Here is a 12,010-nt window from a genome sequence, read left to right as displayed (position 1 = left end):
TTCAATTTATTTTAAAGATTTAGAGAAAGGAGGAAAAACCCATTTTCCTCTGTGACTATAACTTCTTTTCTTTCGTTGAAGTTTGAGCCTGACACTGAAGTTTCTATTGTTGGTTGTATCTGGAGGGGGTGGGAGGAGGGGGGGGAAATGGTGAGGTTTCCAATTACAAATATAATGACCTCCATAGAACAGAAAGCAATATCTGTCTGTAATGCAGACAGGTTGAAATAGAAGATGTAGAGGAGGAATAATAGAAAAAAGAGGACGGCACACGCAGACACAGAAGCATCTGACATCTATCCCCCAAAGATGCTCTGTCATTATTTGCTGGAAAACTCAATTTACGTGTTTGGAAGGGGTTGGGGGGGGGGATGAAATGATGAAAAGAATAGAGAAAAATCCTTGGAGGGTGTGTGTGGGGAAATATTCTGCCCAGATGACATTCTTCACTAGTGCTGGTAACTGTGGACAACAGAGCACCTTGTAAAGTTTAGAATTTTTGCAGAATCAATTTTCTAGCACGGGTAGTACTGAAGAGACAATGAATTCCGATTTCAGTCTCTGTGGGCGAATAAAAGTGAGTAATTTCTCGCCTCAGAAAGGGCGTGAGATCATAACAGGGGGCTTCACTTGAGCCCCCTCCATGTCTTGAATTTACAGATGGAAGTACTACACGTGTGAATCTGTACGCAAATATGGCACCGTGACGCTGACAACCATTGTTCTTGAGCTTCTCTTTCATGGTACTAAAATCCATTGGGCGTTTAATGATCATGGAGTAGCCAGGAGCGATAAAGTCAGTCACAGGAAATGAAAAGAAAGCATTTGGATCCTTTCTTTGCAGCTGCCTCACAAGTTGGTTCAATGCTTCTTGAAGTGGCGTCTGTTCCACTTCTTGCCAGTCCGCTTGCCAGTGGTTTTTCAGGTGGCAAGTCTAGCCTTAGAGGAGTCTGACATTTCAGTTCTCTTTCTCCTTCAATTTCATCACACGGTCCCTATCTCGCTTCTTCTTATCATCCTTTCCTTTTCTCTTTCTTTTTTCCTTTTCTTCTCCAGGAACTTGCTTTGCTGCTTTTTTCCTCTTCTTCCTTTTCTTGTCTTTGTGTTTCTCATGGTCATTTTTGTCTTCATATAGGGCTGAATCATGTACTGAGCTCTGAGTGGAAAGTTCTGTGACTTCATTTCCTCCCACCTTTAAAACCAGCTTTAAGGGCTTTTCTACATATTTTTCATTCTTCTTGGTGGAAAGAGGGAAAGAGAGTCTCTGCGGCAGCGGCTGCGTTCAGGCCATAGGCAAGAAGCACAAGAAGCACAGGGGGAGAAGTACCCGTATAAAGAATATTTTACCAGTCCATAAAAGAACTAAAGGAAAACTTCAAACTGTGATGCTGACACCAAACTAATGGCCAGTGAAAAGCAGGTCTAAATCATGAGGAGATACACCTAGACCCTAGAATGGACACACTGATGGGAATTTATATTGGTTACATGCAATTCCAAAGGAAAGGTGCCCAAAGGTATTTCCTGGGAGGCTGTGATTTTAGACAGGTAGCTTATGACACTAACCTTAACCCTCAAATCAAGTTGTGTATTACCAGGTGGTTCTTCTTGACAGCTGCTAAGGCCCACCATTGGTGATGCCAGTGCATTGAATACCCTTTTCTGGTGTTTCAGTTTATGCTCAGTGGTTGCTATTGTGATCAGATGTGATATCTTGGAGCGATCCTATTACAATGGCACCCCTCAGGCAGGTCCCATTCTTTCGACTGCCCTCCTGCTCTGGAAAGCCTGCCCACCTACCTTCTTCCAATAACTAGGATGAGAAGGGAAGGGGCTGCCCACCAATATGGGAGACACTGATATGAGTGGACCTCCAGAAGACTCCATGCCAAGGGTTCCGTCAGCATGCTTTCAGCGGTTGCCCAGGAAAGTATAAAGACAAGGTAAAATTTCTTACAGTTCTTTTTTATTTCAGACTTTACAGAGAGAGGCTATAGAACCCAGCCTCTTGGATAATGGCATCCTGAGTGCATCTCCACCCCCCGGTCTCTCCTACTTTCTCATTCGTCATCATCATCGCCTTCTTTACGGGTGCAGCTAAGTGCCCTCTGTCTTTGAGCTCTTTGCTCTCCTACTTTTAAGGCTCACTGGGTTCTGGGAGATGGAGGGTCTGGAATGCTTTCTAATGACAATGTGTCAGCTAGCTGCTGCTCCGGCTCTCCCATTATTTCCCATCTTTCCCCCTCACCTGCCTCTGATCTGTGAACTCCTGCAAACCCCTGTTGTAAATCTATACTGTCTTCCTCTTCCACCTCCCTGGAAGGGTCAGTTTGGGGAGGTGGCCTCCACCATTTCTTCTCTGCCCAGTCCCTGACACCCCCCTCCCCCTCTCCAGTGTCCTCCTACTCTGCCTAGTCCCTGACAGGTTCCCACAAAACTAGTCAGGATGGCTATGTTCAGCTTCCAGTGTCAGAGACAGTATGGCTCTGCATGCCCATTCCTGGGGATACAATAAAAATGTAATGTGTGAAGTGGCCCAGACACATGTTTCAGGAAGACCTGTGTGATAGATACGATAACACCAGCTTTCCAGAGGATGCGATCATGACAGATTTGTTGTGTGGTGTAACCACACGTTTCCCCACAAAGCTGTAGTTTACCCCTCACAGAGCTACAGGTCTCAATACCTTTAACAAACTACTGTTCCCAGGATATTTTTTTGGGGTGGGTGGGTGTGCTTTAAATGCATAGTGTATCTGCAGCCAGAGTGACATATCTTCCCCCATTCTCAATGGCTCAGGTGAATCGAGCATCTATAAACACTTCACTCCCCAGATGCATCTGGAGGCAAGATGCTACCGAGTGAGAGGGGGAGTTAATACAACAAGCAGAGATAACAGTAACATCCTGGCTCTGTCGCACAAGCTTACATAGAGCTGGTGTCCATTTAAAAGCCATTTCCCTGATGCCTGTGCCTTGAATCTATTTTATATTCCTCCTGCATCCTCTCTGCACTGTCATGTGTCAATGCTTTGATCCCGTTACTTCAAAAGGGGAGGAATTTGCACGTGCTGGTTGAAGGGTCTGTTTCCATTAGCAATGAGAGCGTCCATTCTGTATCGCTGTGTGCATGGCAGGAAGCAACAGGCAGAGGGAGAAAAATGGCTACAGGCAAAAGACTAGATTTTGCTGACGCAGTCTGAAAAGGGCACCGCTTCATGCAATGAAGTAGCATTTGACCTCATATGCAATTCCGGGTGGTTTTATCTTTTCACAAATAGATTCAGCCAACCTGGACCTACTAAAAGCAGGTCCTAAAGTAAAAAAACCAAACCAAAACATTTCTATCTGTTTTAAGTCTTGATATAGTAGCCCTATATACTGTATAGGGATATACTGTGTGGTGTCACCCTATTGTTAATACTATTACCTCTTCCTGTGCATTCAGCTGATTACTGCTGACACCCCTGCCTGCTCTCCACCACCTGGTGCTGGAGCATGAAGCTCCACCACTGTGCACAACATCTAGTAGCTGCTGTTAAAATAAGGCCCATGACCATGCTGTCGTGAGTTTTACTTCATATGCTTTTAAATTTGACAATTTTATCTGCTTAGTTGTGTTTGTATGTTTGTACTTTGTACACAAATTGCAATGGCTGATTGCTGATGAAAATATCAATCCATCCATCCATCCTTCTGTTTTGTTTACTCTGGGATGGAGTACTGCCTTGTATTATGAGTTAACATCTTGTCCCAAGTTTTGACTAACAGTCATAAAAATGTCCTATTATGAGACTACTGAACTACATGCGTTCAAAATGTCAGCTTGGGCACAGCTTTAGCTCATGAGATAATATTGTATCATTGGCAGGTGTTATTTCTATAGCAAGCTTCATGATACAACCATGAGGTGGTGTACAACATTTCTTTCTTTCTTTCTTTCTTTCTTTCTTTCTTTCTTTCTTTCTTTCTTTCTTTCTTTCTTTCTTTCTTCCCTCTCTCTCTCTCTCTCTCTCTCTCTCTCTCTCTCCTTCCTTCCTTCCTTCCTTCCTTCCTTCCTTCCTTCCTTCCTTCCTTCCTTCCCATCCAAGGAACACAAAGTGGCATTCATGGTTCTGCCCCTCATTTAATCTCTGAGAGTAAGGTGAGGATCAAAGGCAGTGACTGGCCCAAGGTCACCCAGTCAACTACATGACCAATTCAGAAGTTGAACCTTGGCCTTCTAGGTCCTAGTCTGGCACTCTTACCACTATGCCACACATCACTATATATCAATACATATTCTAAAACTGAGTAAAACAGCAATAGAAAATAAACACAGTATAAACTAAAAGAAACAAACAAACAAACATAAAACCGAAAATAGCAAAACTAACCTCAGACAGATTACACCTTCTCACACTCATGCAAAATCTAAGCACAACTGATTAAATTCTGATTAAATTTTTAGCTATGTGATTTTGAATATTATTTGTCAGCTTTGTTCTATCCTCTTTTTTGTTTTTGTTTAAACCATTTCATGAACCGAGAACTTTTACATTGACCACTAATAATGAACCATATTCTGTAGGTATTACTACAAATTTATTATGCTACGTTTGTGATATACAAATGACACGAGAAGACTTGGTCTATTTATTTGTATCGTTTATTATTCCTATGATCCTTGTTTATAAAACTCAATAAAATTTGTTGGGGGGAAAAAGATTACACCTCCTCACACGTACACCTCTAGCAAAGGAGGTACGTATTCACTTTTCCCTTTGTGTGCTCCTTTCTCCCCTCTGCACTTTCCACATCTCTGCTCCCCTTGCATGTTCATCATAATGAATAACTTTCATGTTTGTTTGATTGATCAAACTATAGTTCACTGTTATAACAGAGTCAGCAAACTATTGTTTCAAGGATCTGTCCAAATCAAAAATTGCAAACTAGGATCAAACTGTGGTTTTGCAATCTTGGTTTGGAAAGCTCACTCAAACCACAGTTCACATAATGATAAACTATGGTTTGATCAAACTGGGAAGTGGTTCATTAAGCCAGGCAAGAGAAAAGGGAGCAAACAAGCACAAGGCTCATTTCCAGTCCTTCAGACCACGTTATTTTCAAATGTTGTCAGTGTGTGTTTAAAGAAAGAAAAGAAATATTTTGTGCATGCAGCCCCCTCCATCCATTTTTGACACACACACAAAGCTTTTAGTCATGGCACAACCCACTATTTCAGGAAGCATTCTTTTTCTCTGTCTCTGAGGCACCCTTTTAATAAATCAAAGCCCTGAAGCGTTTGTGAAAGGTTTAATTCTTGTTGATATGGTCTTGAGGTGACTGTTATTCCAATCAGCTTTGACATAGAATAAAACAGCATTTATTCTCTAAGTAAGCCAAGAGCCTCTTCAGAATTCATGAGGTTTAAGGCCAAATAATTGCATTTATTGATCTTTACTGTGAAGAAAATTTCCAATCTAATGCAGACTTGTTTGGTGTTAGTGCTCAAATTAGGCCATGTCAAGAGTTGCTCTCCAACCTTGTAATTTATTTATTTTTTACTCTAGTGTGACTTGTGAGATGTTTTACTCACTATTAAAAATCATCAGTCCTGTCAGCAATTTTGTGGTATGACTCAAGGTTTTACACCATGTGGATTTGCGTTGTCAAATAGCTCCTCAGTATGTCTGGCTACACACACACACACACGTCAACTTATATAGTTTTTTACTCAGAATTAACTTCCATTGATTTCAGTGGAATTTTTTTTCAAAGTAAGGAATGATTTGGATTGCAGCCCAAAATCAGCAGTGCCATATGCCATAGCTCAGAGTCTAAATGAGCAATGGACTCCACACAATAATTTCTTGCACAGGGTACAACTGCTAGTGTGCTAGAGCCCTGATGGCCACGTCTTCCGTTAGGGGGACCTAGAAAGAGCAATTGAGGTATCAGCTTGCCTTTCCCTCTGCAATACCCTGTAGTGTGTGTGTGTGTGTGTGTGCGTGCGTGTGCGTGCGTGCTCCAGACACACTGCATGTGGGCACTGGACTTTAGGATACACATGTGTAAAGTGTAATGTGTAGTTCCACTGCTGTTGTTTAACAGGATGAAATCAGTGAGTGCTGATGCCCATGGCATACATTAGTTGTTGAGACACAGTTTCACTTGATCCTCGAGAGTAACGGCGAAGACTGCAAAGTCAGGTGGGGATATTAAAGAGATACAGAACAAGAAGTGTGATAACCTGCAAGACAAAATAAAAATTTCTTTCCAGTAGCACCTTAGAGACCAACTAAGTTTGTTCTTGGTACGAGCTTTCGTGTGCATGCACACTTCTTCAGATACACTGAAACAGAAGTCACCAGATCCTTAAATATAGTGAGGGAGTGGGGAGGGGTATTACTCAGAAGGGTGGTGGGAATGGGTGATCAGCTGATAGGTGTGGAAAACCTGTTAACGGCTGCAATTAGACTTGCAGGGAAAGGCAAGGGGTGAGATGGCTAAAGATAGCTTTGTCATGTATAATGAGATAAGAATCCAATGTCTTTGTTCAGACCAGGTTTCTCCATGGTTTTAAGTTTGGTGATTAGTTGCAATTCAGCCACTTCTCTTTCCAGTCTATTTCTGAAATTCCTTTGTATTAAGACAGCTACTTTGAGATCTTTTATAGAATGTCCTGGGATATAGAATGTCCTGGGAATAACCTGCAAGGTCAGGGATAAAGTGCAAGTTACAAAGGAGCTCCAGCAATAGAGCTTACAGCCATGTCCTCATGTCTGCTAGATGGAGAGGTCTCTACAAGTCCTTCTGTTCACTGCAGTGTGTTGCTGGTGCCAACGTGGTCTCTTCCCCTTTCCTTCCACTGTTGGTATTTGGAACTGAAGTTATGCCAGATGGGCGCTAGCAAAAAGCGCTTGATACATCTGATAGGTGCTTAATGTATGTTGTTCAGCAAAGCATTCCTTCCTTCCTTCAGTAATGTACTGCATTCATTTAAGATTAGCAATTCATCATAATACTGTTTCCCCCTTCATGCCGAAGGATCCCTTTGAGGTCCAGTTCACACACACCTGCAATGATGCGACTGCTACCAAAACCCGCTTTGGCATAGTTCTGCAAAGGTATAAATGGTTTGCTACATTCCTCCACTGAATCAAGTGGAAGGCTTCACATTTGTCACATATTGCTGGGTAGCTGCTACCGGCGTGGGAATATTTCATGTGATGGTAAATAGTTTCTACAATCCTGCCTGCAGCAGGTGGTACAGACCATGCCGAAAAGGGTTTGGGCAGCAAATATGCTGCTTTATGTATATAGCTTAGCTGTAGTGATCCATCATCCACTATCGCCATCATTTATACTGCTTAATTTCCAGAGTGGCTTCTTTTATTACAAGAATAAAACCACACACACTCTAAATACACAATAAAGCAATCCCATCGAAATGTTAAAATAAACATCCACAGTGAAAATGTACAATAAGACAACAGCATTAAAACAGCACGGCAATTAAAACAAGTTAAGACAACAATTAAAACAGGAGGTTCAAGTCAGATCAGGGGAATGTTCGTCTAAAGCTGGACTGTCAGATTGCCAATGCCGATGAGGCCTCTCATATTTCAACCGCGAGAGCAGTCCACAACACTGGTTCTACCAGTGAAGCCCACCTCTGTGTTACCACAAGCCAAAAATCATCAGACCAAGGCAAAACCAACCAGGTTCCATTTGTTGATTTATGTCCATACCAGGCATGGGAGGGGAAAACGGTCTTCTGGCTAACTTGGTCCAGACCTTAAAACTAGTTTGGTAGGCAGCTAATGCAGATGTCTTAGCACTGGTGTGATATGCGCCTGATAAGGGGCACTACTCACTATCTGGGCCACATCATTCTGCAACAGCTACAAGCCCCCAAAGCAGCCATAAGGAAAGCCTCATTTGTACTTCACACCAATATACAACCCAACACATAGCTCTCCTTCAAAACCCACAATTCTCCAAATTTTATGATACTGTTGTACTGTAACCAAAAATGTATACCTTATATTAGGATAAGGTTTGCATTAAAAATGCATATATTAATGAAAAATACGTTACATTGGGGGGGGGGAATGCTTGCAACACGTGCATATTAATCAAAACTGCATACAATAATGTGTTTATCAGGAGAAATTCACACCAAAAGCCTAACAATTTATTACAAGGACCTTAAAATAATCAGATATTGCTGCCGAAATGTGAAGAGCCAAACCGAAGACAGGAAAAATGAGAAACTAATAGAAATGAAAATTGACACGTTTGCCCATCCGTAGAGATGAACCATGCAGGTAGGAAAGGAATCGCTGTAAAACAGTATCTCCAGCCCCCAACCCACAAAGACGGGGCAGGGCAGAAGGAGAGAAGTGACCAGAAGGCACTTGCTCAAAAAAAATCAAATATGCCTACTGGCCCAAAGAGGTTGGCAACCCCTGCCCTATATACCCTGTCTGGTAACAGTGGGAGAGGTTTTTTATGTGTGGAACGCATCCTGATATTCCTTAATTGAAAGCAGTGCTGAGCTGTTGGCAGAGAGAAAGTATGCTTCCGCTCTAGGCAGCGATTTACGCCAAGAGGAAGGTTTGTGTGGCATCGTAACATCTGCTTCCTTTGATTGACAGCCGGCATGTTGGGAACATCTGAGGCTTGTCCATTACATGGGCAGCTGTGTAAGGTACATACAGCGCCTCAGGCTAATGAAAGTGTAGGGGACTTGTTTAAATGTCTCCTGTAACAGCCAGTGACAGGCATATCAGCTATATGTGTCTGCCTTTCCTTCCACATTCTGCTCGGCATTCAGCTGTCGTCTTGACAGGCAGTTCGGCATCCCTGCTCACGCTGATCAAATGGGAAAAGCAACAAAAACAAGAGGGCTGTATGAATGCTGCTTCTCACGTGGCTCTGTCCCAGTAGGCCAGGCTTGATGCTCCCTGCATTTTTGTCTGACATTCAGTTCTGTTAAAGGCGTTGGAGCCCTGCTGGGAAAAGGTGGCAACCCTAAATATGGCGGGCGAGAGCACGGGGTTAGGGAGGGAAAGAAGGGAACCTTCGTCTTTCAACTAGCTCTGGAGCAGCACGAGGAACACTTGTGCCCCTCAGCCTAATTTCATGTAGGTGAGGAGAGGCCAGAGGGAAAGAGAAAATGGGAGGGGAAGCAAAAAAGCGAGAAATCAAAATGCAAATAAGAGGAAGGCGGGTCTGAATATTCAATACCTTCCCTTGTTGCGAAGAGGGGAAAGTGGCAGGTGTGAGGGAGGCAGAGAAGGCACCAGTCGCAGATAATTTTCAAGTTCCTTTAGCCAGCATACATTGGTCTGTCCCTGGCCTTGACACAGGGCCAGTGCGTCCATTTAGGCGAACTAGGCAATTGCCTAGGGCGCCAAAATGGAGGGGGCACTGGCCAGCCTGCCCCGCCGCTCCCTGCTGCCACAAAATCGGGCTTCTCCGCCCCCTCCGCAAGCGGCAGAGTGGCGGGGGAGGGGGGAGCAGCCCAAAAACGGGCTTCTCCGCCCCCTCCGCAAGTGGCATGGTGCTGGGGGAGGGGGGAGCAGCCCGAAAACGGGCTTCTCCGCCCCCTCCACAAGAGGCAGTGGCAAGCAGCCCCAAAAACGGGCTTCTCTGCCCCCCTCCGCCGCCAGCTGCAGAGCAGTGGGGCTGGGCAGCAGCCGCTTAGCTCCAGCCCAGCACCGCTGTTTTGGGGCGAACTGCGAGGGAGGGCTCTGTTTCCCTCTCTCGCGGCTTGCTTTGGAGCAGCGGGGCTGAGCAGGAGATGTTCCTGCCCAGCTTCGCTGCTTCAAAGCCTTGAAGGAGGGCTCCGTTTACCTCCCTGGCAGTTTGCTTTGGAGCAGCAGGGCTGTGCAGGAGACGCTTAGCTCCTGCCTAGCCCCACTGCTTTGGGGCAAGCGGCGAGGGAGGGCTCCGTCTGAGCCGCTTTCCCTCTGCCCACCCCAGAGAGAGCCTGGGAGAAGGGAGATGCGGTTGCCCCTACGAGAGGTGGCGACGCGATCAGCGCCCCGAAAGCGCTCCTTCTGGGGCACTCATCCTGCCACCGCCTCTCGCAAGAGCAAGCTTCCTTCCCCCTCTCTCTTTCCCCTCCCTCCCTCACTCCTCCCTCTCTTTCACCCCTTCCTTCCTTGTCACTCTCTCTCATCCTTCCTTCCTTCAATTGGCGGGGGGGGGGGGGGCGCCAGAAGGTGATCTCGCCTAGGGCGCAAAAAACCCTAGCACCGGCCCTGCTTTGACAGACAGCACAGGTTGTACGTCCAACTAAATCTGACTACTGTCTGTTTCTTCATACAGGGTTCTCTGCTAAGCAGGCACTGAAAGTTGATGAAGACCTTGGATTAGTCTTCTGGAGAGGCTAGGATCTCTCCAGAATCTTCTACCTGGCCCTCTGTCAGGCCCTGTGTGGCTGAAATCAAATTTGCGAGACTCCCGACCCATTGGATTGCCTCCAGTTGGCAGCACTCACTAAACTAAGTCCGCCGTCTTCAGTGAGCGCTCAGCAAAATTCCCACTGTGTATCCAAGTGAGCAATCGTCTTTTCTTCAAAAGCCAAAACCAAACCCTGAAAACCACAGTTAAGTAGAGCAGAATTCTTTTCTCTTTCCATCTCCCATCAGCCTTGTGTGGAGATGGGATGGAATTTTAAGCGGAGTGGGAAGAAAGGCCTGCCTTGCCAGCGGTGAAAAGAGTTGGATAAGGCCAGTGCACTTTACAGAGCAATTCCGTACGCTTCGCCTGATGTATATCCACTCGTCCTGAGGGGAGATATTTGGTAAAGGAGAGAGATAGGAGATGGAAAGGAGATGGAAGGTTGTTTTTCTCCTTGTTCTCCAAATAGGAGAGGAACAGCTTTAGAGAAGGGGGCATTGGGTCAGTTTTCTTAAATGATTAATGCAGTTATTCATTCTGCTATGGTCTGGAGCAATGTTACACCCTTCAGTGTTGTTTGTTCATTTATCACATGATAAGAGAGCATTTGTGCAGAGCCCTGTACCTAAAGTTTCCGTCGGAAGTATTTACCCGTGAAGGAATGAAATGGTCCCACAATTTAGTGTTTGGTTTGATTATTGTAAAATGGTTGTTTTTTGTTGTAGAGGCTCTTCTGCACAGGAGGAACAAAAGTTCACAGAAAGGTTAGAGGTACGCAAGGGAAAGTTCTGCACAGGAGAGTCAAAACTTCAAGGGGATCGTTGCTCAACAATCTGCCACATGTTTACTTGACCCTTTCCCTTCCTCACTTGTTACTTTTAAGAGGGGGTGGTTGTGGCCACTACTAAATAAGGCTTTTAAAGCCCTCACAACTTCTCCAGCTACCAATCAGCTGCAAATTTTCCATTTTTGGACGAGGAACACAAATACAGTAGATCAGGCAACTCAAGCATCAGTTGGATGACACTGATTATCTGGATCCATTTCAGACTGGGATTTGGCACACAAAGTTTTGGTCACCCTGATGGCAGGAGAAGGACAGGGAGAGTCCATTCTCATGGACTACTTATTAGCTTTGCTGTCCTTCTGGGTCAACTAATTGGGATGGGTACTGGAGACCTTATCATCCAGTGGTTCTTTTCATGAAAGCTATGATATGGCATTCCACGGGGATCCATTTTGTTCCCATCCTGTTCAATAACTATGTGACACTATTGGTGACATCTGACACCTTTTCATCAAATACAGGTGAATCCTCACTACTCAATGGAAGAGAAAATGCAACCCTCACCAATATGTCAATTAAAATACCATGATGCAGTTTCGTTCCCATAGGGGTATTCTGTCTCAAATTATTAGAGTGATAATGTAAGGCTGCAGAGGGCAACCAATGTGCCACTTGAGGCAGTAACAAAACCCCAAAAATTCTTCAAACTCACCCACCTCTTGGAAGCAGCGCTCATCCATTTTTTCCCTATCTTAATGAAAACTCATATAAAGGTCTGAATCAGTTCAGCCTCAATCTTTGCCAGTTTTTCAGTTTTCTTACTCACAA

The 12,010-nt window shown here is 44.6% G+C and overlaps 1 protein-coding gene across 1 annotated transcript; it reads right to left on the bottom strand.

Moving 5' to 3' along the window:
• Positions 1 to 449: 449 nt before the first annotated feature.
• Positions 450 to 2,074, bottom strand: LOC117044638 (bromodomain-containing protein 7-like). Its single transcript, XM_033145447.1, is given in 5 exon segments — positions 450 to 462; positions 690 to 908; positions 910 to 986; positions 989 to 1,276; positions 2,057 to 2,074. Coding segments are annotated over 5 exon segments (615 nt in total).
• Positions 2,075 to 12,010: the final 9,936 nt, after the last annotated feature.

The sequence above is a fragment of the Lacerta agilis genome, chromosome 3 (assembly GCF_009819535.1).
Source record: "Lacerta agilis isolate rLacAgi1 chromosome 3, rLacAgi1.pri, whole genome shotgun sequence".
Classification (NCBI taxonomy): domain Eukaryota; kingdom Metazoa; phylum Chordata; class Lepidosauria; order Squamata; family Lacertidae; genus Lacerta; species Lacerta agilis.
The sequence above is the reverse complement of the archived record's forward strand: the minus strand, read 5'-3'. Positions and strand labels throughout refer to the sequence as shown.